General features: G+C 37.6%; 1 protein-coding gene across 5 annotated transcripts in view; it reads left to right on the forward strand.

Annotated features, from left to right (window-relative positions):
• Nucleotides 1-27,833, forward strand: part of IL6ST (interleukin 6 cytokine family signal transducer) — a 35,939-nt gene that overhangs the window by 800 nt on the left and 7,306 nt on the right. For 3 of the 5 annotated variants that reach the window (XM_031609502.2, XM_090131597.1, XM_090131598.1), the window contains exons 2-15: nucleotides 3,081-3,206; nucleotides 7,376-7,456; nucleotides 8,497-8,808; nucleotides 10,535-10,667; nucleotides 11,353-11,513; nucleotides 11,844-11,995; nucleotides 13,527-13,686; nucleotides 18,415-18,497; nucleotides 19,583-19,802; nucleotides 23,650-23,823; nucleotides 24,504-24,605; nucleotides 25,155-25,301; nucleotides 26,199-26,339; nucleotides 27,538-27,634. In XM_031609502.2, coding sequence (XP_031465362.1) covers nucleotides 7,390-7,456; nucleotides 8,497-8,808; nucleotides 10,535-10,667; nucleotides 11,353-11,513; nucleotides 11,844-11,995; nucleotides 13,527-13,686; nucleotides 18,415-18,497; nucleotides 19,583-19,802; nucleotides 23,650-23,823; nucleotides 24,504-24,605; nucleotides 25,155-25,301; nucleotides 26,199-26,339; nucleotides 27,538-27,634 — 1,949 coding nt within the window. In that variant the 5' untranslated portion in view covers nucleotides 3,081-3,206; nucleotides 7,376-7,389. Of the gene's footprint in view, nucleotides 1-10; nucleotides 1,926-3,080; nucleotides 3,207-7,375; nucleotides 7,457-8,496; nucleotides 8,809-10,534; nucleotides 10,668-11,352; nucleotides 11,514-11,843; nucleotides 11,996-13,526; nucleotides 13,687-18,414; nucleotides 18,498-19,582; nucleotides 19,803-23,649; nucleotides 23,824-24,503; nucleotides 24,606-25,154; nucleotides 25,302-26,198; nucleotides 26,340-27,537; nucleotides 27,635-27,833 lie in introns of those variants that run through there. The other 2 variants (XM_090131596.1, XM_031609503.2) reach the window with 2 other exon arrangements.

The raw sequence follows: 27,833 nt of genomic DNA on the forward strand, positions 1-27,833 counted from the left end.
GACGTCCTTAGGTCTCGTAAGATTGAACATATCGGCACGTCTCTTCTTTCTCACTGAAATGTGCTTTGCGTTGTTGCACGTACTGGTCTTTCATGTATCTTGTAGGCCAGAATGTAGAAAACTCGTCATCATGGAAGAGATACACGTTTTGTTTTACATTGGGCCCAACGGCGAGAGCATAGGCAGTTCGTGACGTGTGGGTGCAGTGTGCAGGCTGGGTCCTTTTGCACATGCAGTGTGTCCCTGAACTCCACCTGTCCCTGCAGTGGGTCTCTGACAGTCTTCCTCAAGAAAACTGTTGTCAGTATTTCCATCTTACAGTTGATGAAATTCAGGCACAAAGGAGAACGGTTTGCCAAATGGACTGGCAGTGGAGAGCAAATAAATTCCTGTCTCATAGTTCTCACCCTTGTTTCAGGCTGACTAGGCGGCTGCCAGCTGGTTGCTATTTGTTGCTTGTTAGATATCTCTGACAGAGAAACCAGGTAGAGTCCGTTAGAGTTACAGTTTTGTTACTGGTGTTCTGTGCTGCCATTCAGAAGGGGGAAAAAAATAGAGGTCTACAAATGGAAGAGTTCAGACACTTGGTAGAGTTAAGAATCTTAATCCTCTTCATACAACATAAACTTGGTTGTGCTTCTCATCCTAAATGTTGCTAATTTCAAAGGAGTAATGATTCATAAAAGGAATCATCTGCTGAAATCAAGTAATTTCTGAATTTAACAAGCTATAGTTGTTGGTATATTGCAACAGGAAAGTGAGAGAGAGAGACGATGCAGCAGGGCATAAGCAATCCAGGAGATTCCTGGAGTATGCTGGTACCAGTGGTCATGTGAACCTGTACCTCATACTCACCAGTAATTAGAAGTTACTTGGGAATGCAAAGGTCAAAGGCAGCCTTAGCTGCAGTGACCACAAGGCTGTAGAGTTCAGGATCCTTGGGTCAGGGAGGAGTGTGAAAAGTAATATCCCAACCTGCTCTATAGGAAGATAGACTTCAGTCTTGTCAAAGATCTGCTTGGAAGAATAAAAATTGCCTGGGTAAGGCTGTGGGGGATAAGAGGAACACAAGAAAGCCAAGTTTGTACTGAAGGATCATCTTTTCCAAGCTCAAGAGCAGTGTATTCCCATAAATAGGAAGTTAAGTAAAAGCCTGCGTGGATGAGCAAGGAGCTCTTGACCAAACTCAAACACCAGATGGAGTCATGCAAAGGAGTGGAGGCAAGGATGAGGAAAAGAATACAGACGTTTTTTAATCCTCTGCTTGAACAAGAAAAGCGAAAAGTTAAATTTTAAATGGAATTAAATCTAGCCAAGGGATATAATATAACACATGTCAGAAAAGGCTTCTGTGTGTGCATTTTTAATTAAAGGAAGACTAGGAACTTAAGTGTGGGCTGTTTCAGACCTTCACTAAGACGTCTGACACTGACCACCATAAGAATCTCAGACAAGCTGTTGGTGTATGTGTGGACAGTGAAGTGGGTGAAAACCTGTGAGCATCTGGGCCCAGAGAGTGATGATTGGTGGTAGAAGGTGGAGTGGCAATGACTAGTTGCACGCACCATGCACCACACTGTTTCCATTCCCGTTTTATATGTTGATGATTAGCCAGAGTGTACTTTCATTGTATTTGCAGATGATCCAGTACTGGGAGATACTGTCATCCAGAGGGACCACAGTAGCCTCGAAAAGCGATCTAATAGGAGCCATTGCATTGCAGTTCAGGAAGAAATGCTGAGTCTGTACATGGAAGAGAAGAAACCCAGGCAGCAGTACCAGCTTGGAGGTTACCAAGCTGAAAAGCAGCCTGGCATAAGAGAACAGAGGGTCCTGGTGTACATGAAGCAATAGATTGTGCCACAAAGTAGGATACTAGTACCCTGGGCTGCATTAAGCAAAGTGCTACCAGCAGGTCTAGAAAGGTGATCTCTTTTTTTCTGCTCAGCAGTGGTGAGGCTCCATCTGGAGTAGTGTTCTGGGCTCTGCAGTACAAGAGACACGTGGACATGCTGAAAAGAGTTCAGTAAAGGTCAATAAAGGTGGTGAAGGTGCTACAGCATCCCATGTGACATTAGTCTGAGAGAGAGCTGGGATTGTTCAGTCTGGAGAAGAGAAGGCTTGAGGGATCTTATCAATGTATCCTCCATTTATTTTTAGATAAAGTGGATGGAACCACTCTTTTCAGCAGTGCCCTGTGCAGGATAGGAGGCAATGGGCACTAACTGGAACACCAGACAGTACTTCTAATCTGTGCAGCTGGTGGAGAACTGGCATAGGTTGCCTGGAGAGGTTGTAGAGTCTTCTCCTCAGGGATCTCCAAAAGCTGCATGCACATGAGCCTAAGCACAGTGTTCCGGGTGGTCTTGCTTGAGCAGGGGGGATTGGACCTGGTGGACCCAGATATCCCTTCCAAACTAAACAATAGAGGTTATTCTATAGTGGAGCATTGATACCTTCAGTATGAAGGTGAATTTCAGAGTATACTATGTGTGTAAGGTTATAGAATCATGGAATGGCTTTGGTTGACAGGGACCTTAAAGCTCACTGTTCCAGCCTTCTGCTATTAGGGTTGCCACCTAATAGATGGGGCTGCCTAGGACCTCATCCAGCCTAGCCTTGAACGCCTTCAGGGAGGGGGAACCCACAGCTTCTTTGGACAGCCTCTTCTAGCACCTCACCACCCTCTGAGTAAAGAATTTTCTCCTAATGTTTAAACTAAATTTCCAATTTTAGTTATTTAAGATTTTCAAGTGATTCTCTTTGAAAATGTGTTTGAGTCTCATAAGTATGGCCAAGAAGGATGTAAGCTTGGAGGAGGGAAGGAAGCTTGCAGATGAAATACTCCTAATTAGAAAGCAGTTACAGTTTGAGTAATCAGAAGTACTTGAGGATAGATGTAGCTTTTGGATTGGTTTTAAGTACTCCTTTGCTTGTTATGAAACCTCAAGCAGTAGCTCTGATTTGCAGTATAACTTCTGTATGCAGCTTCCTCGCTCTGCTTACCAGAGATATGTGGATTGTGGGTGAGAGATTACTGCTTAAAAGTGTAAGCTTGACTCTTTTTTTTTTTTTTCTAGAAGTTCCTCATAAACAGGAATCTGTTTGCCAGCAGCCTTTGAGCTTCTGTGATTGACCTGGTGTTTAGCCTTACTAGACCTAACACCTCCCTGTGGAGTCCTGGTGTAACCTATGCTGCCTGATTTGTAAGTGGAATTCTCTGGCAAGATGAGGCCACTTTGCTGTAGTTCCTTTAACTGAAATTGTCAGTTGTGTGTAGAATTGTCAGTTGAATTGTCATGTTATTCATTTGAGGATTTTTTTCATAATTTATGAAATAAGATTAAAATAATAAGTTTTTGTATCTTGCTTAGAATAAGTAGAGCCACTCCTTTTCCTTGAATCCCTGATATTTCTTCAGAAAGTATTTTAAAACTGTGATAACCAAATGCTGTTGCTACTCCAGGCATATGGTGCTTGACTGCAGGCAGGTTTCTAGATTTCCATAGAGCAGTGTTTGAGCTGTTGGTTTAAAGACTCAGGTGCCAATGCTGCTTAGTGTTTTGGTATCAAAATAGTAGGGAGATGTGAAAAATAATAGAAGTCCTGTATGATTTAGAAATTAAATTCAGTGATTTTATGGCATATGCATTTCACATATATTTATTTACTGAAGTAATCTCCACATTTTAAACAGTTTTTTTCCTCTTAAAAATAACAATATGTGAGTTAGAAATTGCCACAAGTAGTTCTAAAATGATCATATCGTTTCTGTTTTTACTATGGTGATATTTTCCAATATCCATTTCTTTCTCTGCTTCCCTTTCTTCTTTACTTAGCTTTGTAGCTATCTAAGCTTGGCTAGGAAAAACTGTTCTAGTGGTCTGGAACAAGTACATAGTGTAGATAAATTGCTGATCTAGCTTTTTTTCCTAAAGAAGCAGCTTCTGAACAGACTGCCTTTGCCAGCATTAGTTCAGTGTCAGGTTGAACTTTCACATTCGATTCCAAACAAAAAGCAACCCGTTTGTAAAACAAGATTTCTGGCTGTGCCGCCTAATTGCTGAGTCTGAGTTTTCTTTCATACAGACCTGCTACTTAGTCTGACGTACAAAGCTGTTAGCAGTAAACAATAAGTATTTAGTAGTATGTCTCTTTGAATGACACCATCTTGCCAAGTTTTGTGTACTTTGCTTATATGCAAGTTTTCTGTACTAGCAAACCTTTACATGCTTGGATTAGAAAGCAAACATCTGTAGAAATCTCTTCCATACTGTAAAGCGTGGCTGTTTGTTTTGTTAGGTATTAGGCCCATAAATTTTTTCTACAACTTTCTTCTAGGCAGGATGAATGGAACTGTTCAGTGTAACTTGGATTCTTTCCTCTGCAATTAAATTTCACTTAAGAATCAATCTTATAAAAAGATAAATTAATGTTTTGTTTTAAAAATAACACGCATTAGAGGGCATTGTAGTAGCCTATTTGTGGACTCAGGTGTCTGCAGCTTAAATCTTGTAACTGGATTAATTAGCAGGGGGAAAATGTCAGATCTATCTAGTTTTAGGCTGTTCTGATATATGCTGAGCTCAGTGTGATTTTTTGAAGATAAGTTCACATCTGCTTGCTTCATTGTAGTGTAGGCAAGTGGGATTTCCAATTAAATGTTCCTTTGCAGATGATGGAGCATGCCTCTGAGTTCTCCTGCCTTTCAGGAGCTGAGTACAGTGAAATGATATTATGAGTTCTGGAGAGATGGTTGTTTTGGTGGTTTGTTTTTTTTCCCCCTCCCTTAAAATGAATACGAAGCTCTCCAAAGTGCAGAGTAGCAGGGAATCAGACCTCAGGTTTCTCATGTGTAAATCAGATTATGCACAGGACAAGTAAGTAGGGAAAAGAGTTGAAGCTCAGTAATGGTGTTTCTTTATATGAAAACAAAATAAGATTAAGTCATCTTATACTGAGCTTCAACTCAAGAAAAAAAATTATACTTCAGAAGAGATGTTATAATTCTGTGTTGCTGTTAATTTCTGATTTGGTTTTTGTTATTTATGTTGGGTTTATGTTCCTTTAGGTGACTCAGATCTTTTCTCTGATTAGCCAGAGCCATATTTAAGTTAACTTAGTGGTTTTAACATCAGCAATTTTTGACTTAGCCTTGTGAATTTGTTGTCTAACCTGAAATAAACAGTTACTAAAAGGAAAACTAACAACTTCACTATGATGCAATACTTAGCTGATGTTACAGCTTTTTTTTAATATGTCACTAATAATGATAGCAAATGTTTTTGTTGTTTTGTTTGTTTGTTGAGCTTCAAAACCTTCTCCATTGCAGTGTTTTAAAGCTATTTAATTTAAATCATCTTGATTAAAATAACAAATCTTAAGGTTTGTACTGAAAGTACAACAAGCTTCAGGTAGCAAGTGACCTTCTGATAAACATTAGAGTATGTTAAGACACTGGAAGAGGTCACTAAGTGCAAGTATTCCCTCATTGGATTTAAGACCAAAGCCAACAGAATGCGATTGGTCTTGCTCACTGCCTGGATCTACTTAAATTTATGGAACCAATTGGGATTTAAAACGCAGAAAAAAATGGATGCATAAAAATCTAATTTCTTACATAGCAAAGGATGCAACTAGTGAACAGAAATCAGTTGCTTTATTTTCGCTGTACGCTTGCATTTAGTTTATCTAAAGATTTGCTGTGCTGAAAACCATCTGATGGTTTTCATACCATTATATATTTAAAATGAAAAAGCTTTCTGATTCTGAACTCCATGCAGAGTCTGATTACTGCTTAACAGTAATGTTATTTATAAATAAATATCTAGTGACAGTTATAAATACCAAATTACCAAATCTTCTAGTCAGCTGTATTTGTAGTATAGAATTTTATTTAATAATTTTTTATCTTTGAATAATGATTTAACATATGGATGTATATATTCTGCTAAATAGCTATTATTTTAGTCCAAACTGTAATACATCTGTGTTGATAAGACTGCTTTAGAGGTTTGAGATTAGCTTTTGTTCAGTTGTTAGCTTCTAATTCCCATGAAATTAAATTTTCTTTACATCATACTACTTAGCTTTTTTTTAAATTTGCGAGCTTAGGTATGCTGATGTGTAAGTAATGTGAAGTCCAGATTGATATTGATACATTTGTACATAAATGATTTATACAGTCTCATTCTAGCATGGCATATATAAGGCATGGCTTGCATCTTCTTGTAACTGCGGAACTGCGTATAGCAAAAAACAGGAGTGTTTTCTGTTACATGCTGCAGTTTCCTTTCCCTCTGGTATTAGCAATTTCTGCTTTTCTTTTCTAGAGGATACTGTGGAGTTGTTTTAAATTTCTTATCGAGTTTCCTTTTATTGGGATTAAGTTCAGAGTAATTTTCAAATAAGTTTTGTCAGACTGGTGAAAACTTCAGAAGCTGAACTGAACCTAGCATTTCTAGAATTATTCTCATAACTAGAGAATCTAGGTTTAGTTCTAGTTATGAGAATGATGTTTTTAGAAATAATGTTGTGGACTGGATGCTACATTTGAGTAGGCAAACCGCATAGAGGTGATTAAACATAATATAGCTTGCTTTTATTAATTTGGACTATTTCCTAACTGAGAGTTAAGAAGACGAGAAGAGATTGGCCTCAAAAGAATTGAGGTGAAAGCTGACCTCTGGCTTCAGTTTCTTTGAACTGTTCTGTGGACTTCTCAAGACTGAGAGGAAGAGAACTCTGCTGTAGTTTAGAAATAGCAAACATGGAAACTTAAACAGCTTTTGAGAAATTAGAAGCTCTTGCAAGTATTGGACGAGCTAGGTAGTGATTTTTCTGTGGCAGTCAGAAGTTCTCAAGGTGAAAGCTGTGCTTCATAATTCTTAAGTAATTTAAGTGTGAATGAGATACTTGGTTTTGTGGTCTGTTATTCTGAACCTTAACATAAGGTGCTTATATCAGCATCTTTGAAAGCTAGGGAATGGTAATCATAATCAAATTCCCAGATTTTGTTTTAAAACCTGAGTCATGGTGTTATGCTGTTAGAACAACTGAACTCCTACAGAAGTACCAGTGAAGTTTTTCATGTATGATAGCTTTTCCTATGTAAGTTAAGAGACTTTGAACTCCATCAGTTGTCTTAAATAGATGTTGAGCTTGTTTTAGCAGTGAGTAGAATGGAAAAAAAAAAAAAAAAAAAATGCCCATTCTTTTCCTGGAGAGTAAAAAGATAGTACTTCTGGAGGGTCAGAGAGGAAGAACAGTATACCTAAGAGATTGTCATAGAGCAAATAGGAATTTGAATCTGACCATGATCTAAAGGGAAGAGTAGCTGGTTAAAGAACTTTTTTTTCCATTCATCTCTTAACAGGAATTCTGTCCAGCATGTTTTCTGGGTGGAGCTGGACTGTCTATTGCTTGTATCTGTTCTTGAATATTTGCTCCTTTGAAGGTAAGTCATCCATTTTAAGCATAATAGATTTACGGAAGTTCTTTAATCGGATTGAAGCACACATCTGCTTTTGCTTTAGGTACGTTGCAGGTTTGGGGCAGAGAACACAAGATCTATTAATATCTAGGCTATGTTCTTTATCTTGCAGTGAGGTAATGCAGTGTTTAACTAATACACAGCTCTGCTTCTAGTTACAGCCGTTTAATGTAAAGAGGCAGAGAAACTAACTCACATCAGTAACAGCTTGCTCTTTGGGGTCACTGTAGCAGACTGCAGTGGCGGTGTAAGTCCTGTAATGTGATTTCTGTAATTTTAAATGCAATATTGCTTCAAAGTTGTTGGTTTTTATTTTGCATATGCCAGGTGAAATCTAAATGAAAGCTTACCTTGGTCAGACTAAGCAGCTGTTAAAGTAGTAAGCTTTCAGTGAATTAGTTGTGGTCTCTGTCATCAACTGGAACCATGGGCCACTTCTGTTGTGTGGGAAATGATCATTCTAAATTCTAGGCTGACATTTGTATGCCTATGTAGCAATAATCACATTTTTATTGCTGAATGTGTAAAAAAAAAAAACGTGTTTGTTTACCTTCATTCCCAAATACTCTTGTACATATCAATGATTCTGAAATAGGTAACTCAAGTATTCAACTGTTTGCATTCTTCTACAGTTAGTCTTGCTGCAACGAAGGTGCACGCCTCAGATCTTGTTGTTAACTCTCAACATTAAATAACTTCTTATATGCAAGAGTAACTTCAGTTTCTTTGCCCTTCAGTATATACTCAAAGTTTCTGTCCTTGACTTTTCTCTCAGTCTCTTTAAAAGCCTGTGGTTATCTGAGATTTTCCTGCTTGGCAGAACTTTTTTTTTGGAAGCTTAAGTAATGGTAGACTGGTTGTGCCCCTCAGGACTGTTTTATAACTGTCAGGTAACTAGTTTCCTGCTTAGTCAGATGTAGTAATATCTTCAATATTACAGCAGTGTTGTAACAGCAGTTATTGTAGAGTGCACTGTTGTTTTTTTTACATGTTTTTTTTTCTAGTTTCAGGTGGACTTGTACAGTCATGTGGTCACATCATTCCAGAGTCTCCAGTGTTGGCCCTGGGTTCCAATTTCACAGCATTGTGCATTTTGAATGAGAGTTGCCTTGACTTTGGCAATATATATGCTAGTCAAATTATATGGAAAATGAAAAATAAGGTGGTACCTAAAGAACAATACCGTGAAATAAACATAACTGTTTCTAGTGTCACATTTAATGACACTTCTTCTCTGGCTTCTCCACTGACATGCAACGTTTTAGCAGATGGACAGATTGAGCAGAATATTTATGGAATTTCAGTTACAGTAGGCTGTAAGTACTGTTTTTCTTGAGCTTAATTCTTGTTTCAACAGTAGCTCCCAAGAAAGTTGCTTCTGTGAAAAAGGGAGAAGAATGAAAAATGTGTTCAGTCACCGTTATGTTTATTTCCAGTCCCTCAACTCCTGGATAATTATATTAAAATACTATAAAATCTCTGTCATCAAAGCTGGTAAATAAGCATAGAATAGTTTTCTGAAAAATGGAAAATATTCTGGAGTATTTCATGCAGATAAAAGTGTTTAAGCAGCCTTGAATTTCAGAAAGAAGATAGGAATTTAACTGAGAAAAGGTCCTGCAGAGAAATCGAACTTTCCTTGATTTCTTTTTTCCCCCCTCCCCTCCGCACTGTGCAAGGAAGTGCAATAATTTATAAATACTATTTTCATAATAGCATAACAAGCTTACTATTTCCTTCATTAGTGGACTGAGAAATATCTAGTCCATCTGTACCATTAAATTAAACCTGAGCTGCCTTTTGAAGGAAAGATCCTTCTTGAATTAGTGTACTCTTAGAGATAAGAAAGCACTCCTAATTGTAAACTTTCCTTACTCAATCTAGATTGCACTTGCATAGTTCTGAGCAAGTATTCTTTCAGACAAGACTTAGTTGTGATATTAATGACTTACTTAATTGGTGAACAGTTCATAAAATGCTGGATAAGAGTTTCTGTGTCCTGAATTCCTTTCTGAGTATAGCCGGTGAATTTACGTTGCCTCCTAATGTTGGCAAGAAGGTAGTGGAGTTACTGTGTGAATTCTATACAAAAGACTGCTTTAGCTTTGCTATTTAAGTTAATGCAATTCTGAGTTTTATGAATTGAAACGATTTTGCAGAAAAGCAGTTTTTCTTTACTGCTTCTGATCAGTACATTTCCTCCCAAGAGAGGTGGAACAGATGAAATATAGGGAAAGTAGAGGACATCTGGAATATCCTGTGATAAATTAAATGACATACAGATAACTTGAGTTATAATCCACGTGTGAATTTTGAGGTGCATAGTTGTTTTCATTCTGTCAGTGTAAGTCCTATGAACAACTGAGAGAAACTGTATATTTCAGAATAGTACAAATCCTGAAGAACAAAATTGTATGTTTGTAAGTTGGTAATTGCTTAAAATAGGATCTTCTGCTTGAAAAGAAGATAAATATATTAGACTGTTGTAAATGGTGCAAAAAGCTGTAAGCAAACCCAGTGTTATCTCTGTATGCCATTATTTGAATTCAAGAAGCAAAAAAAAAAAGCTGCTCTTTGAAAATTTCTTACGTACTATTGAAGTGTGCTAGTGAAGATTGTGTATCTTCCTTGTAGGTAATTGGGACTAATATGGGTTGAGTGAGAAGACATATAATAATTGCCTTATATCTCAAGTTACTGGCAAAATCAGCATATGCCATTGCAGCTCCACTACTCATCATCATTTTTGTTCCGTGTCATTTAAAATGTGTAGCATGGTAGATGAGACGGCTGATACTTTTATCTGCCTTGTATCTGTTTGTTACTTTGTGAGGCATTTGCTCCTTGTTTTGCTTATGGTTTCTCAGAATAGATGCTTAAACGTAATGACTTTGGTTTTCCTCCTCCTTTAAAAATACATGTGACTGAAAATACTTCTGGTGCCTTCTGAAGTTGCTGTAACAGAACATGTAGCATGATTCTTATGGAATTGTGTACATGATGTAATGTATATATTAATTATTGCTAATTCTTTTTGTACAGTGCCCCCAGAGAAGCCTGAAAACTTAAGTTGTATTGTATATCAGCTATCAAATCTCAGATATCCTATGAACTGTACCTGGAATCCTGGAAGGCATACATTTCTGGACACTCATTTTAGATTGAAATACAGGTGGTAAGTAGCTCTTTATATAACATCTAAACAATTTTAAGCAATTTTTGTAGGCTAAACCAAACTTCCTTGATTTGATACTTTGAAATCATTTTTAAATTCAGTGTTCTGAAACATTGCTGCCTGTTTCTGAGGGGAGGGCAGAGCTAAAGCAGCTCACAGTAATTTAGAACTCCAATTTGAAATTTGTTTACTGCAGTCATTTTACAGCAGCAGCATCTTAATTTTTCTGTTCTTGAAGTATATAACATGATTTGAGAATAGTACACCTAATTGTTATGTGGGTGGACCCAAAATATATTCTGTTTTTCTTAGGTGATGGTTCTGTGCCATTCTAAGTGGTAAAGATAACAGTATATAATAACTGGATTTTGTAGTTGTTTACTGTGTATTCCTTAAGAACTCAGTGTTGTTGGTCCACAGTCTAATCCTAATCTGCAGCAAAAATTTTTCTCCTGTGAAGTCAAATTAAAATGTTTTTCAAACTCATTCAAATGGTGTCTTCTCATGTAAAGAGAACAGACAGATTCTCTCTGGGAATAACTGCCTACAACTTCCCATCTCCCCTGGTTTTTCTAAAGTGCTTTGGTAATGAGTGTGATAGAAAGTATGGGTAGCTAGAAAACCTTAAATTTGAAAACAAAAATCTCTAAGGGAAATAAAATTTTATATGCTTTTCTTTACTTAGGTCACGAGAAAGCTTTCCTGACTGCATACCGAAATCCGTAAATAATTCTTGTACCATTTCTGATGTTCAGTTCTTTGTTAACCTGGAGGTCTGGGTAGAAGCAGCAAATGCTCTTGGGAAGGCTGAATCTGATCGTCTTGTTTTTGACCCTATTGAGATTGGTAATCAATATCCCTAAAGTTTTAATAGTATGCATGACTTCTGTTCCTGTATACATTGCTAAATAGCTATTATTTTTCATTGTAAATATAACACTTCCAAGTATTATTAGATAGAACTTGAACTGTGCTGAACAAAAATCAGAATTTAGAAGATTTGATTGCTTGTAGAGCCAGAAGTTCTTATGTAGCCTGCTTTAGAAATTTTTGTGAAATAGGAGCCATTTGGGCTTGTGGAAGGCCTTAATGACAGTGTTGCAGCACAGTGTACTAATTGCTAGAGGCATGGAAAAATAATGCAGCTGCAGGGATGACTGACTTCTTCTCTTCTAGTCAAACCACTGCCTCCGCACAACCTATCAGTCAATTCAGGAATACTGCCTACTGTTCTGAAGCTTTCCTGGGAGAACCGGATTTCAGCAGCTGTGATGAAACTGAAATTCAATATTCGCTACAGGATCAGTAGTGATACAAACTGGATGCAGGTAACAAGAATGTCTCTTGTGACTATTCTGCTCTAACTTGGCCATTTGTCAAACTACTGCTGAAGTTTACTTAATGTTTCACCTCATCTTATAATTTATGTGGTATCCCAACAGTTCATTTTGCCTATTTCTGATTTGATGCAAAATTATTTATCTTAATGTAGCTTAGAATGCTGGGACGCTTATTTAAACTGGTTATAGCTACAAGAGTACAGTCTGGTTGTACAAGGTACAGCAGTCTGGTTGTCTTGAATACGTGCCTTGAGTTTGACACAAGCTGGAAAAAATGAGTTTGTCAAACATGTATAATATATTCATGTCATCAGGAGGTTTTTTTCTTTTACGTTCTTCCCTGGCTATATTTTCAGTAGTTTAACAGTTTTTCCCTTTTTCTTAGCATTCTCTGAGCAGTGATATTCCAGAAATTCGTTTTTTAATAAAAATGTGTCCAGTTTTTGTTTCATTGTATAGATCTAAAAGTATTTTGAATTTCATGATTTCTTGAAAGAGAAGTTGATGTTAACTTTGCAAATGTTGGAGCAGGTAGCATAGCAAACTTCTTGTGACTAGGATAGTGTATCTCTTTCAAGGAATATCTGCTTTAAATGCAGATAACTTAAGGTCTCCTATATTGATATTTTGTGCAACACAATTTTTTGTTCAGAGCAGTTTATCCTGCAACTTCAGAATCTGTTGATCTGTTGTACTGTTAAGTCTTACTTAACTTGTCTTCCCCACTTAACATATTAAATCATAGAACTGCTTGATTAAAAAAGAAAAAAACTACGAAGACCCTCACTTGCAAGTAGAATTTCTTGTGCTGGAATCAGTGTGTATGAAAACATTAATCTATTATCTATTATATGTTTTTCTACTAACACAATAAGATTTTTTTTTTGGAATTCAGTTGCCATCTTAAAAGGAAAAAAGAATTATGGGGAAAGAAACTCGCTTTTATTAACAAAGTTCTACACTGCTCTAAGAGAAAATGTCAGACTTTCAAAATATTTAAAAGTATTTCCATGTCACTTGCAAAACACTGGAAGTAATGATCTTGAATACTCTAGCTTGATAGATGCCTTCAAGCACAGGTATTCTGCAGTGGTTAATCCAGGAGATACCCATCCTCGTGTTTTGCTGAGCATTACATATCAGTAAGAGGAGTTACAAGAGAAGGAAGAAATTTTGTATTTCTTATGTTTATAAGAGTTATGCAAACAGAAAATAATTTCTATGAAAAGATTCAACAGAATGTAGGAATTATTCTGAGATAGCTGCTTGCCATATTGTGCATATATGCTTCATGATGCACCTGATAAATGTATAGAGCTCTGACTGAACTCCTACCACATCAGTGGTTGAGAATTTAAGCTTTTGGAAATAAAAAGGAGAAGAACAATGTTGTACTGATCCTGTAACATAGCGTTTAAGCTGTTTGAAGTGGATACTCCTCTTGAATGTGAAGCTGCAGTAGTACGGAACTCAGATTTACTTTTTTTGATCAGCTTGTACGACCTTCCTTCCCTTACAGGTTCCTCCTGAAGATACGGCTTCACCAAGAACTTCATTCAGCATTCAAGGCCTCAGACCATACACAGAGTATGTCTTTTCAATTCGATGCATGAAGGAAGATGGAATAGGGTTTTGGAGTGACTGGAGTGAAGAAAAGGTTGGGGTTACAACTGAAGATAGTAAGTAATATTTGGAAACTGATTGCCAACTTTAAAAATATGAGTGCTCAGCAGTTTGACAATAGCCAACTGAAATTCTGCATCCTCATTTGAGCTGCTTGATTTATGTATGCTTGATTCTGCAACAGAATCTGTTTTTTTATGAAAACTTTCTTTCAGTAGACAGTGCCTTAGTCCATGAACAGTTCAGAGCTAAGGAGGCTGTCAAATAAAGTAGTAAGTGAACTAGCATCACTTAATTATGAACAAGAAGATTGTTTTTCAAGCAAAAGCACTTGGAAAAAGAACATGCAGATGGAAATGTGGCCTCTTGTTCACTGAAGCATGTAAATAGAACACTGTTTTAACTTTTCCTGCATCTGTTACACTTCCTTGCTTGTCACAGTACCACAGCCTAGTTTTGCAGTGACTTGCATCCACTGATTTATGATACTCTGCCCACAGTTGCTACATCTTTCTGCTCATTGTTAGTAGGATAGACATTGATATGGATGGTCTTGAAAAAGAGAACACCATGGATAAATCACTGACTTCAAGCATGACTGAGCCTGTGTGAAGAATGGTTTTACTTGAGCAGTATTTAGTCAAAAAATGATTGTTTTGCCACAATTTCAGTTGTTTATTACAGTTATTTATTTTGTTGACATCCCGTAGATCTAGATTTAACGTAACGTATCCTTTCCCTTTGCAATATGGCTGAACAGTGGTTTGTGGCTACTGTGACTTAGTGAGGAAGACGTTTTACCTGTAGCAGCTCTTAAAGGGCAGTGTTCATATCATATTTAGTCTTGCCATAAAGGACTTGGCAAGCAGGATCATAGAACCATAGAATTGTAGAATGGCTTGGATTGGAAAGGATCTGAAGGATCATCAGGCTCCAACCCCCATACCACATGCAGGCCACCAACCTCTGTATCTCACTCTAGGATGTGCATAGCCTCTATGTACACCAGATATTTCACAATTTACAAACACAAAAGATAGGACATTTAACCAGTAGGCTAAGTTTTAATTTCACAGCCTTAGAGGGAAAAAGCTGCTGGGGAGTCGAGGGTCAGCTGCCACAGCTTTGCAGGATGAATATCAGCATCATGTGTAAGGTCCATCCACACTGCATCCAGCTGATGAACTTGACTGGCCATGGCCATTCGGCTTTTTGTGGTGATTCAGTCAGCTGTTTCTCTTTTCAATAAACTGTTCTGTATTTGTGCTATTTAATCACAGACTCTGTCATATTCCTTCAGGACAGTGGTACTGAGACTGTTACTGCACTGGGGCATCTTCCATTAAAATACATATTCAGTGCATTCTGTATTTCGTAGCAGCATTGTTTGCTTCGAGTTTCTCATGAACACATACATTACTTGAAAAGTACCCCTCACCTTGCTACTGTATATGTTACCTTTTACAGCTAGTGGAAGTCATACTCCTGCTAATGAGGCACTCCTACAAGTTTGTGTTCAAGTATACAACGACAGTGCCTTCTGCCACTAAGTTGTTGCCAACACTATTAGTTGAGCATACTATGTGTGTTTAGCATTTTTCTGTTATGCTTTTTTATTGTTCTGTAGCATTTTATGCCTTAGCAATTCCTGTAGCAACTGTAAACTCAAATTGCAAAACAGTAAGTGAGCAGTAATTATTGGAACACTGACATTAAAATCACATCCATGTTTGTTACTGCAAAACCTTCTAGGATGTAAGGCTGCATTCTTACATTTTTCCATTAATGGAAAGCAATGTGAAATGTGTACACAAACACAGTCTAAATCTATGCATACTGCTGTTTAATTGGACAACTTTTTAACAGGTTTGCTGCACAGTGCTTATCCATAGGATTCGAACCATTCATCTCCAGATACAAGTCCTGATTTTGTTGATGTTCATCAATGTTCTGTGATCCATTGAACATTTGTCATTCGTTTGAATGACCCATATGTTAGACTGAACTAGAACTAACTTAAGAATGTTAAATATTAAGCAGATCTTTTAAGAGGTGCAAAACACTATCTTCTTGAATCTGAACCTCTGTTGGTGTCAAAACACCTTGCATTAATACGTTTCTTGCTACAGCTAAGGTGAACTAATTTGTTGTTAGGGTCTGCTGTGCTTTTAGTAAGTGTTAATACAGTCTCTTCTGCTGGTTTAAACAAACTGCTGTAGTTGTATCTCCTAATGAAAACAGAATATTCAGTCTTCCTCTGTATTGCTTGCTAATTAGTCAGTATTTTTGTTGCTTATAGATAAGCTGAGAGTGAAACTTTCTCTTCTGAGTTTGCTTACATCTTCAGTGGTGGTCTCACCTCTTGCAAATAGCTAGATAAGGTTGCAAATATATAGGGTAAAAGGATAACTTGAGTAGGAAAGGACTTCAGGAAGTCTCTCATTCTGTCTTTATCCTTTTTCTACTAAGTGCAAGGCTCAGACAAGGAAATCCAGTTCACAGTATCAGCAAAACCTACATGAAAACTTAACTACTACACAGCTGCCTGCTCTGAATGTTAAATGAAACGGCTGGATGTTTAAGTTACTTACGCCATTATTATTGCCTGTGTAATCAAATTAGAAAACTGAATTTTGGGCAGTATGTTTTGTTTAAGACTGTTAAACCAGTGTTCTAAAAAATTGCACAGTGCTTGCATTCTGTGTTCAGAATGTCCTAGTGACATGCTACATTAATGGCAAAGACACAAACGTATGGTATATTGATGCTGAATAGTAATCTGAGAATTCTGACAATTTTGAAATGATTTAGCAGCTTTACTTCATAATCCCTATCAGGAAACATCTATTTTGTACCCACAAATAACAACTCTAGCCAAAGATATTTATGTCCAGCAGAAGATATTTGCTATGTAATTGTGTGTATTACAGTGGTATATCTAGTGATTTCTGGGGATTGTAAGAATAAGTTACCTTCAGAGCAATTTGATTTTTAGAAGCCTGTTTGATTTCCTTGTAAATCATTATCTGCAGAATTGGAAATCACATGCTGATTTCTGGCTTTAAAGAGAAATAAGCACTTTTGGGATTTTAAGCCTTATTTCTCAAGAAACTTGGTCATTATTAGTTAGAAACTTCTCCTTTCCAATTCTTGCATTGTGAGGTGTGAAACCATTGTAATTTGGTTTGGTTCCATTTCATTTCTACTTTGCAATGTTAGCTTTATATCTGTTCTGTAATGATCCTACCCAATATGAAGACAGTGCACTGACTTCTACTTGATAGCTAACAGGGAACTTCTTTTTTTTTCTCAGAATACTATAAATACTTTGTGGTATTTGTTTAGCTTTTAGTCTTTTTTGTCTGTGCCTTTCTTGGTCTTCCTTCGGCAGTTTCTAATCAGTTCTTTAGTGCCTTCCAAAGCACTTCAGTACCTCTGTCTAAACAGAGTTAAAACAGTAAAGAATTTTCTTTTAAAAAACTACTTCATGCTTATTGTTCTACTGCACTGGGTCAGAAGTCTGTCCTTATTTATCCTAACTGAGCTCTCAGGAAGTGAAGTTTTAGGTTGTTTACATTTGAGCAGTAAGAACATCTGTAGGTAGAACCTGCCATTAAGCAGAGTGGAATTCGTATCTATGAAATGACTTACCTTCAGCTCTAGTCAAAAATTATTTTTTTCGGGGGAGGTATTATAAAAGTATTCTTTCAATATCCTAGCTTCTTTTTTCAACTTCAGTGACAGTGCTTTTCTGCTTTCTGTTGCATGGAAGAGATATGTGTTCTGTGGTTACTACCTCAAACTGAGCAATGGGAGTTTCAGATTTCCTGCTTGCTGGACTGCGTTGCTGCTTGGCTGTTGCAGCTTGCTTTGCAAAGGAAAAAAAGTAAACCGCTATTAGTGATCGAGCATCCGTATTTTATTTTTGCCTAAGAGCCAAGGTGTTAAAGTAGGAAAAGAACATGAGGCTGTGTACTGAAATAAGATAAAGAACTTGGCCTCGTTTCCCAGCTCTTTCCTCCTGATGTAGAGCATAAGAGGCAGAGGCAAGATGCATCCTGTAGACTTGACACTGCTTTTTAGACATGAAACTGCCAATCCCTTTAATTATTAATGCTGAAAATGCAATAAAAGATCTCCCACACAAATACAGTATAGCAAGATTATAAATGTAAATGCATTTCAGGACCTATTTTTTCCCTTATGGTTGAAGTCCTTGCCAAGAATTGGCCACTTTTTCTTACTTTATGCAGTGATAGATCTGTTTTGTATTGAATTGAAACTTACAATTGAAGTACTACTTAAATTTCTAACAGTACTGACACCAAGAACTATTGTAGCATTGTGCAAAAAATACTGCAGTTCTGTTATTCAAATTCCTCCTACGTTTTTGTAATAAAAGGGTATTTTTTCACGGGAGAAACCAGTCCCCTCATTAACTATTCTGCAGTTGCCATTTTGAGGTGACTTGATGTTGAGTTGTGGGGAAGGTGTAGTGGTTACTAAGTGCAGTAAGGTTGTCAGTATGCAGAAGTGTGGTATTGTGCTTCTGAACACAAGCTGCACGTTGTGGGTTTAACTGTGCGTTAGCCCTGACAAATTTGGCTATTGTCACTGATGCTCAGTGTGGTGATGCTCACTTTCTTTGATATTGTGAGTTTGGAGCAGAACTGGTATTTCATTCATCCCTTCAAGAAACCTTTCCATTAAGCTACTTCAGTTAACATACCTAAGCCTTCTTTCTTCTCAGGGAAGTAAGGAAACAATTTTTTACTTTTTTTTAGAACCATCTAAAGGGCCAACCGTATGGAGGACCATTGATGCATCTCCCTCACCAGCTTTTTGGACTGTACGACTGATGTGGAAGGTAAAACAATGTGCTAAACTGCAGAAATTGAATATTATTTTAAAAATGATTTTATGCAGAAATTTACCTCAACAGACTTAGATATCTGGGCTTGGAACACTTATCGATATAAAAAATATTTTTTTCATGACTACTTAATCTAATAAGTATGCTGAAAGTAAGATTTTAAGGCGGTGAGTAATCCAGAATCCACTTTAAGATTTCCCACTCACTGTCTTCATAGGCAGTGTGTGAAATTGGAAACTCCCTTGCACATAGTAAAGTTTGACATTACGCCTTCTGATCTATCATACTGGAATCCTTCAGCTGCAAAATCCATTAAGCCTAGAGATATTCCAGAGACCAGACTTATTAAATACAGCTCTGTGTGTTTGCATAGAATAGGCTGCTGATTAGTCCAAGTTGTGAAAGTGAATGCAATGATCAGTCCCCGTCTCCTGCTTTCTTCTGGTTTCTGAACTTTTGTTAAATTGATCTAGCTTTCTTTTATTAGTACTTTCCTGTTAATAGATGCCTAAGGTGAACTTCCCTGTATATGGATCCTTTTCTGATTTAACTTGTATGTCACATTCCACTCTGATATTATTAATTAACTTAGAATTGGAAAACTGGTGTTACTTAAATTCACCCTGTTTAACCATTTTCTCTATGTACCCTGATAGTTAATATTGTTACAGATAATACAGACACAAATATTCTTCTACTTATAATAAATGCAGAACAGAATGAGTAATTTTAAGGTCAACTCAACCTATAAAATGAAATTCTTTTGATGTCATTGTGTTGTGAAGTTGTACAAAATGTAGTTTTTTTCCACATGTAGTCAGAAATCTTGACAGAAGTGCTTTTTTTAGACAGCTGGATAGGATTATGAGTCGAGCAAAAAGATTTAAACAAGAAATAGTTCTAGAGAGTACTGTTTTATGGAAATGAACTCTAAAGCCATTTGCAATTCTCTTAATTATGTAAGTTATTTATATACATGTCTTTCTCCCAGTTCTAAACCATTAAACTGTGCTTCGATGCTAATAAAGGTTGTCACATTTGTTCAGTATTAATATAATTAAAAAATGTATTTCTGGCAGGCACTAGAGCCATTTGAAGCCAATGGAGTAATCTTGCAATATGAAGTGACAGTCAGAGCTAAACCACCCCTCTCCCATCCACCATGGAAGTACAACGTTACTACCACCAGCCTTACATTAAAGCTGCCAAATGGAACTTACGAAGTGACTCTGATTGCACATAACAGAGTTGGGGCATCCCCTCCATCAGTTTTACTTATTCCATCAAGTAATTCAAAAGGTTAGTGTAAGAATAATGTCTCTAACATTCAAATGTACAGAATAATAGAATCTCTGTGACTTCTCTGATTAAAAAAATGTTCAGTGTTGTAAAATTATAACTTTTACATTAACATACAATTATAATACTGTTAAATGCACGTGTGCTCTTAACTCCTAATTATGCTGCAATTTGAACAAGGGCTGCTTTGAAAGTAATGCCTTCAATTTTGTGTTGGTCTGTGACATCAGATGCAGATGTTGGTGGGTGGGGCAGAAGTAGAAGTTGAACCTTCCAATATTCTTTTACATTTCTTTGCTGTGTGACTGGTGGCAGCAGAGGGAAGGTCTGACAAACTGGCATGTGACATGGAAGTGCTTATGAAGCAAAGATATGTCATTGAATTCCTCCAGTCCAGCTAATGGTAGTAACTATGTTCAAAAACAGTGTTTTATAATAGTGTAGCTATTTGCTCTACCAAATAATGTTATTGTCCTCTTTGTAAATGTTGTGGTTTCCATGGAAATAAATCACAGAACCATAAAATCACCAAGGTTGGAAAAGACATCCAAGAGCATCCAGTCCAACCATCCATGTATCACCAATATTTCCCACCAAACCAGGTCCCTCAGTATGACATCTGAATGTTTCTTGATCGCCTCCAGGGGCAGTAACTCCACCACTTCCCTGGGCAGCCTGTTCCAGGACCACTCTCAGAGAGTGAAAAAGTATTTCTTAACATTCAACCTGAATCTCCTGTGGTGCAACTTGAGGCCATTCCCTCTAGTCTTATTGCTAGTTACATGGGAGAAGAGGCCAATCTTCCCCTCACCACAACCTCTTTTCAAATAGTTGTAGAGAGCAATAAGGTCACCTGTGAGCCTCGTCTTCTCCAGACTAAACAATTCCAGCTCCTTCAAATGCTTCTCATAAGACTTATGCTTCTGACCCATCACCAGCTTCATTGCCCTTCTTCAAACATGCATGCTCTGGGGTCTTAATGTCTTCCTTATAGTGAGGGGCCCAAAACTGAACGCACTACTTGAGGTACAGCCTCACCATGGCTGAGTACAGGTGAATGATCACTTCCCTGTTCCTCCTGGCAGCACTATTTCTGATACAAGCCTTGATGCCATTGGCCATCTTGGCCACCTGCGCATAGTGCTGGCTCATGTTCAGCCAAGCATTGACCAAAACCCCCAGGTTCATTTCCTCTGCACTGTCTTCCAGCCACTCTGACCCAGGCCTGTTGCAGTGCCTGGTGGTGTTGTGACCGAAGTCTTTTTGAACTTCATTCCATTGGCCTCAGCCCAGCTATTCAGCCTGTCCAGATTTCTCTCTAGGGCTGTCCTACCACCAGGCAGGTTGATGCTTCCTGCTAACTTAGTGTCATCTGCAAGTTTACTGAGGGTGCACTCAATGCTTTCATCCAGGTTGTCAGTAAATATATCAAAGAGGACAGGCCCCAGTGCTTACCACTGGGGAACACTGCTTGTGACCATTTGCCAGCTGGATGTAGTTTCATTCATCACCACTCTCAGGGCCTGGCCTTCTGGCCAGTTTTTTTACACAGCAACAAATGTATCTGTCCAAGCCACCAGCTGACAGCTTCTCCAGGAGAGTACTGTGGGAGACAGTGTCAAAGACTTTGCTGAAGCCTCAGTAGATTACATCAACAGCCTTTCCCTCATCTTCCAGGTGAGTGACTTGACCATGAAAGGAGATCAGGTTGGTCAAGGAGGACCTGCATTTCATGAACCTATTCTGGCTAGATCTGATTTCCTGGCTTTTCCACACGTGCCATGTGATCTCCCTCAAGATGATCTGCTCCATAACTTTTCTTGGCACCAAGGTCAGGCTGACAGGCCTGTAGTTCCCTAGATCCTCTTTATGAGGTAGATGAGAGTCTAGCAGAGTATCTCCCATAGTAGGTGCTCCTACCAGCTGCATCAGGAAGTTATCTTCCATACATGTTAGAAACCTCCTAAACTGCTTCTCCTGTGCTGTATTATATTTCCAGCATATATCAGGGAAGTTGAAATCCCCTATGAGAACAAGGACTGCTGATGGCACAATTTCCGCCAGCTGTTCTGAGAACTCTCTGTCTGTCCCTTCATCCTGGTTAGGTGTCTAACAGATTCCCACGATGATGTCTGCCTCGTTGGCTCTACCTCTGATCCTTAACCATAGAGATTCAACCTTAGCATTTCCAACTGCATCCTCAGAACACTTTCTAACACAGAGAGCTATGCCTCCACCCCTCCTTCCTTTCCTGTCTGTTCTGAAGAGCTTATAGCTGCCCACTGCAGCACTCCAGTCATGGGAGCAATCCCACCACGTTTCTGTAATGGCAACTAAGCCCCAGTTTGTCTGCTGCACCATGGCTTCCAGCTCCTCCTGTTTGTTGCCAATGCTGTGTGCATTGGTGTAGATGCATTTCAGCTGAGCCCCCTGCAACTCCAGTCCCATCATCGTTCCCATAGGCTTATCTCTAGCAGGCCTGGTTTTATCCTTTTCCCCCTTCATACCAAGTTTAAAGCTCTCCTTACGAGCCCTGTCAGCTCCTAGGGTAGGATCCCGATCCCACTTTAAGACAGGTGAGACCCATCAGCAGCCATTAGGCCAGTTGCTGAGTAAACCAACCCATGGTCAAAAAAGACGAAATTCCTGTTAGTGTCAGCCTTTCAGCCATGTATTTATGAGATTGGCTTTCCTGCCTCTTGAAGTATCGTTCACTGCCACTGAAGGGACAGAGGGAAATACAACCTGCACACCCACTCCATCCACGAACTGCCCCAGTCCCCTTTTAGATAAGTCCTTATAGATAATCCACAAGCTTCTCTCAGCAACTTAAAAAAAATCCAAAAATAGGAGGCATTACTTTTGGAGCAACTTATGTATACTGGAATTCATGGCTATTTTATGCACTCATGAATTCGTTGCAAGATTTGTGTGCTATTTTACTGTTCTTTGTGGTCCACAGAGCAACTGTGCACTGTATTTTCTATTTTATTTCTTCTAGAATAGCAGGCATTTCTGTTTTCTAAAAATAAAATAATTTGGGGAAGCAAGTGTCATCTACTTCGTGTATATTCAGTTTAGCTATTGTTCTTCTTCCTTCTGCTTTGTGGTATTCCCTCCCACTCACCTCCCCTTTCTGCTCTTGTCCTTGTCTTACCCTCTGGTGTTTCCCGTATCTTGTGAAATGGTGGAAGCAGACGACTCTGTTCATTTTCCTTTTTATCATGATCCTTTTGTTGTACACTGGTAGTAGTAAATGAAGGCTGGTTTCTCCTTACTGCCCTCATCTGCTGAATCTAGCCTCTTACACTCTCACACAATCCAAGAATGAGGAGCAGAGGTAACAAAAGTCAATACATCAGTGGGTCTGATACTTGGTGCATAAACACTAGGGGAGATCTACAGATTCTAAAACTAGTAAATGACCCAACTGAAGGTATGCTTCAACATAGTAGTATTGTAGCTGAAAGGACTTGGTAAAGTACATGAGTATATTCAGGATTGGAATGGGAATTTAGAAGGTCTGTAGGTTTGATTTTACTGTGAAATAGACCCTATAGTTTGGAAGAAATATGGTAACTCTTTATTGTGCAATATGACAACTTACTTTATAAAAGAAAAAGTGTGTCTAATTTACAGTTATTGAATAGTATTGTTTGTCTCTCTGATACAAATTCAAATGTAAGCTTCTAAATTTCAGCAAATTACTAACATTTTGTTAGATTCTGTCAAGTTGTCACCATTACAATAATCAAAAGTATCTACATTTGACAAGACAGCTGCTGTTTTGACTATCTAGTGGAAGAAATGTCAATATTTAGTACTTTTCTGTTTTCTTTCATTTCAGCTCCTGTGAAGAATATTAGAACACTACCTAAAGATGGCAAATTGTGGGTAGGATGGACTGCTCCTAATAATGTTCTTAAATACGTAATTGAATGGTGTCTGATGTCCAACAGCTCAGACTGTATCACAGAGTGGCAGATAGAACCAGGAAACATTCAAGGAACATACTTAAAAGGTACTTATCTTACAAGTTTGCAAAGATCTTGTAGAACACTAAGAACCTAGTGAATATTCTCAAAGGGAAGAATACATTTATGGTAGCTAGGTTTCTCTTTGTAGGATGGGAATCTGGGGTAATGCAGGGGCTGCTCTTAGTTTATCACAAGTATATGGAAATATCTATATTTTTGCCAAATGAACTCATTTTTACATTTTGAAATTCATGTTAAACTGAAAAAAGTCTCATCTGCATTTTGCTTTTAATCTCTTTGTTCTTGGGAACGACTGAAATAGTGAAAAGGGTGAGGTCCTTCCAAATCAAATTGTCATGCATCTTTAGGTCAAACAGTGAAACTAAATCAACTTTACAATTCTGTTCAGATGGTAATCAACGGCTCACATCTGTAATTATGTGTTTCAGTGTTGTAGACAGTTAAAGACTTAATTAGAATAAATTAGGAAAACAGCCCAAATTCTCTGAAGTCTGCTTATACTTTAATGAGCCACTTTATTTTTCTCTTAGTTATTTCTTTGGAGCAATATGTAAATGAGCTCTAGAATAACAGTCTTCTGCATTAGTTATAAGAGCATTTAACAAAACAGACAAGGCTTGGGACCCTGCATCTAAGGTAAATGGGGTAAATAGTGAGAAATTTAACTCTCTGAAACACCATATTTTAAAATTCCTTTTACTAGGTGACATTAAACCATTCAAGTGTTACTTGATAACTGTGTACCCTCTGTATGCTGATGGCCAGGGAAGTGGACAGTCTGTGAAGGCTTACCTTCAGCAGGATCGTAAGTATGAAAGTCACCTTGGAGAACATTCACTTGGCTAAAATACTGAATGCCTTTGCTTTCATGCATAATTGAAAGTGGCCCTACACATAAAGGCCATCTGATGTAATTGTTTTTTTCCCCTATGTTAACATCCATTCTGCTAGTATACAATATTTAATTAAACAGATGTCTCTGTACGAGTTACCCTTTTCCAGCTTCTATCAGAATACTTGGCACAGGATTTTGTTACTTTATCAACATAATATTGTCTTTGATTTATTTGAGATACTAAATATGAAGTCAAGAGTAATTGACTTCAATGGAAGACTTCATGTGATCTCATCTGATTACTTTTTTATACATTTTTCTAGATATTCCTTTTAAAGTTCTTTGAAATTGCTATATTGCCTGAAAATAATGTGTTGTGTTAAAATAATGCTTTATAGATAAGTTAGTCCAGCTATTCTATTGAAGCTTTTATGAAATAGCAATCCAGTTCTCATTAATGCACTACTTTTATGGATGGGAGGATATGCAATAGGAACTAATGTTCATCTACCATTACAGGTCCTTCAAAAGGACCAACTGTTCAGACAAAAAAAGTAGGAAAAGCTGAAGCTGTTTTGACATGGAACCATCTCACAGTCGATGAGCAAAATGGATTCATCAGAAGTTACACAATACTGTACAAAACTGTCGATGGAAATGAAACAGGTAATAGAAGGCAGAGACATGCTTTTTGGTGTCAAAGTACTCAGTCTGTTTCCTTCCTAATACATGTTCCTGGAAAACAAGAAACAGTTTCAAGTGTGTTTGATAGTCTTATTTTGATGATATAAAGCTGATGTTAGAGGAGTAGCTCTCCCATGCAGTCAACTGGAAAAAGTTACCAATAAAGAATTAAGCACATGCAGTCTGTCTATAACCGGCTACTGAGTTTGGTTTCTGAAGGCTGATTGGCAGTTATTGTACTCACATCTGTCTATCTAAATACAGAACAAGGAGGTTATGTAACAAGATGGGCACAAACTGGAACATAGGAGGTTCTGACTAACCATCAGGAGACTCTGCCAACCTCAGCCATTCTGAGACTGAAGATGAAGCTAGATCATTCAGTGTGCAAATGATTATTTATTTATTTAAAACTGTGTTTTTGCTTGAAGTGCATTTTAATTCTTCATAGTCTCTATGAGCACCAGACAAAGACAGGGAGATGACTCTGTAGAAAGGTGGGGTTTTTTGAGATCTACATAAGTTGGAAGAGCAGTTTACTTATGCTTCTCGTTATCCACTAGATTATTTTCTAGCTAACTGTGTATTCTGCATATTAGAGGCCTTTAAGCTTCAGTTTTACTTATAGTTTGCTTTCTGAAAAAACATCAAATTCACAATGAATTATCACAGAGAAGGAATAAATTTAAACGTGAATAGAAACAAATTAACCTCAGCATTCATTGTATGAGTTTGTAATCTTTCTGTGACTGTTGTTTTCCATGCAGCCACACATTCCACAGAAACTGTTGTTTCTTAAGATGTAATGTCTTAATGCTTTTGTGTTTATGGAGATCTAATAGACCATACTGAAAACTAGTATATTTTTCTTCTCTTCAGCTGTGTCAGTGGATCCATCCAAGACAGAATATACCCTCTCTTCTCTAACCAGTGATACACTGTATACTGTGCGGATGATGGCATACACAGATGAAGGAGGCAGGAGTGGTCCTGATTTTACTTTTACTACACAGAAATTTGGTAAGGAAGAATTTGAAAAAATCAACAGAAGTAGAAATTGATTTTGCAACAGTATATCAGGGCTCAATTTCTGAACTGATAGGAGAGGAAGATGATTTTTTTTTTTTAAAAAAAAAAAAGCAGTTGTTCATCATACCCACAAAGTGCAGGAAACTGTCTAACATTCAAGCATAAAAGGATATTTGACCTTTTTTTTATTATTTGAATTCAGTTACAATTCCTGTGGGCTGTGTCTTCTGCATTTTTCTTTTGTGGCAAACATGCTGGTTTGAGATGTGCTTCTTGTGTATTGCTTAGAGTACAGTGAATGACCCGCTTTGTGTGAGTAATTAGAATTTTCTCAATGTCCTTGTATCCTTATCCTTATTGGATGACTCCTATTCTTGTCTTAAAGACAGCGTCTAGAATCTTCGTTTTAATATGAATGTAGATTGCCTTCATTTTCCTGATTGGAGTATTCTGCTAAGCTGCACATTTGGGCTGGGAATCTGAACCTGCTAATGTGGATGCCTGTCAGCACATGCAGTTCTTTACAACTCTTATTCAGCTTCCACGTTCCTATTTTAATGGCTTTTAGTTTGTTACAGTTCTCTACAGAAATTCATTGTGAAGAGTTAAATTTGTATGTGCAGCTTTACAGAGCTCACTGTTTATAATGGTAAAAGCAGCAACATCAGGTGTTTTTTTCAGGATAGTGTTCCTCTTCCCTAAGCATTCTGTAAGGTTTATTTATAAAATGTATGCATCATTTGAGAAGAGATACATGCCAACAATGCAGCCTTAAGTGTTTGTAGGTAAAGGACGTTTTGATGTACAGAATAAACTGATTGATAACTTACATTAGTTATTTAGTCATGATACTGATATGGCATATGGTGGGTCACCAAAACTGGACCACAGATGAATTCACTTAGAAATTGTATCTACTTAAATTATAAAAATTATTTGTAACATTACAGCTTCTAGAGCAATCTGTGGTTTTTATTGATGCAAGGCATTAGATTATTTGAACTGAGCCTTTCTTAAGTTTACCAACAGGCTTTTTTCATGGAGGGAAGAGGTTCTTCTGAATCTGAATCTTATGGCTATGCTGTTTGGTTTTCAATTGTCCCTGCCTGTGAGGAACTGTATGCTGCTGCTGATTTCCTTTTATACCAAAAAGGGCTGTAAATGATTTTCTTTGTGCTTTTTTTTTCAGGGAGAGGAGAAATTGAAGCCATAGTTGTACCTGTGTGTCTAGCGTTCTTGTTGATTGTACTCCTTGGAGTTTTATTTTGCTTCAACAAACGTGACCTGTAAGTGTAAATGAAGCCTTTCTCTCCTCTTCTTTCTATGTCTTGGTGTAACATGAGATATGGCAATAATTCATTATGAACATGTAAATGTTCTACAGATAGTTTGGAAAAAAAAGGTAAAACATATTAATAATAAACATTTTTTTATTTTTCTTGAAAAATCAAGGGCTTTTCTGATACTGATTTTATTTATTACTGT

This window comes from Phasianus colchicus, chromosome Z (genome assembly GCF_987193195.1).
Source record: "Phasianus colchicus chromosome Z, bPhaCol1.hap1.1, whole genome shotgun sequence".
Taxonomy (NCBI): Eukaryota; Metazoa; Chordata; class Aves; order Galliformes; family Phasianidae; genus Phasianus; species Phasianus colchicus.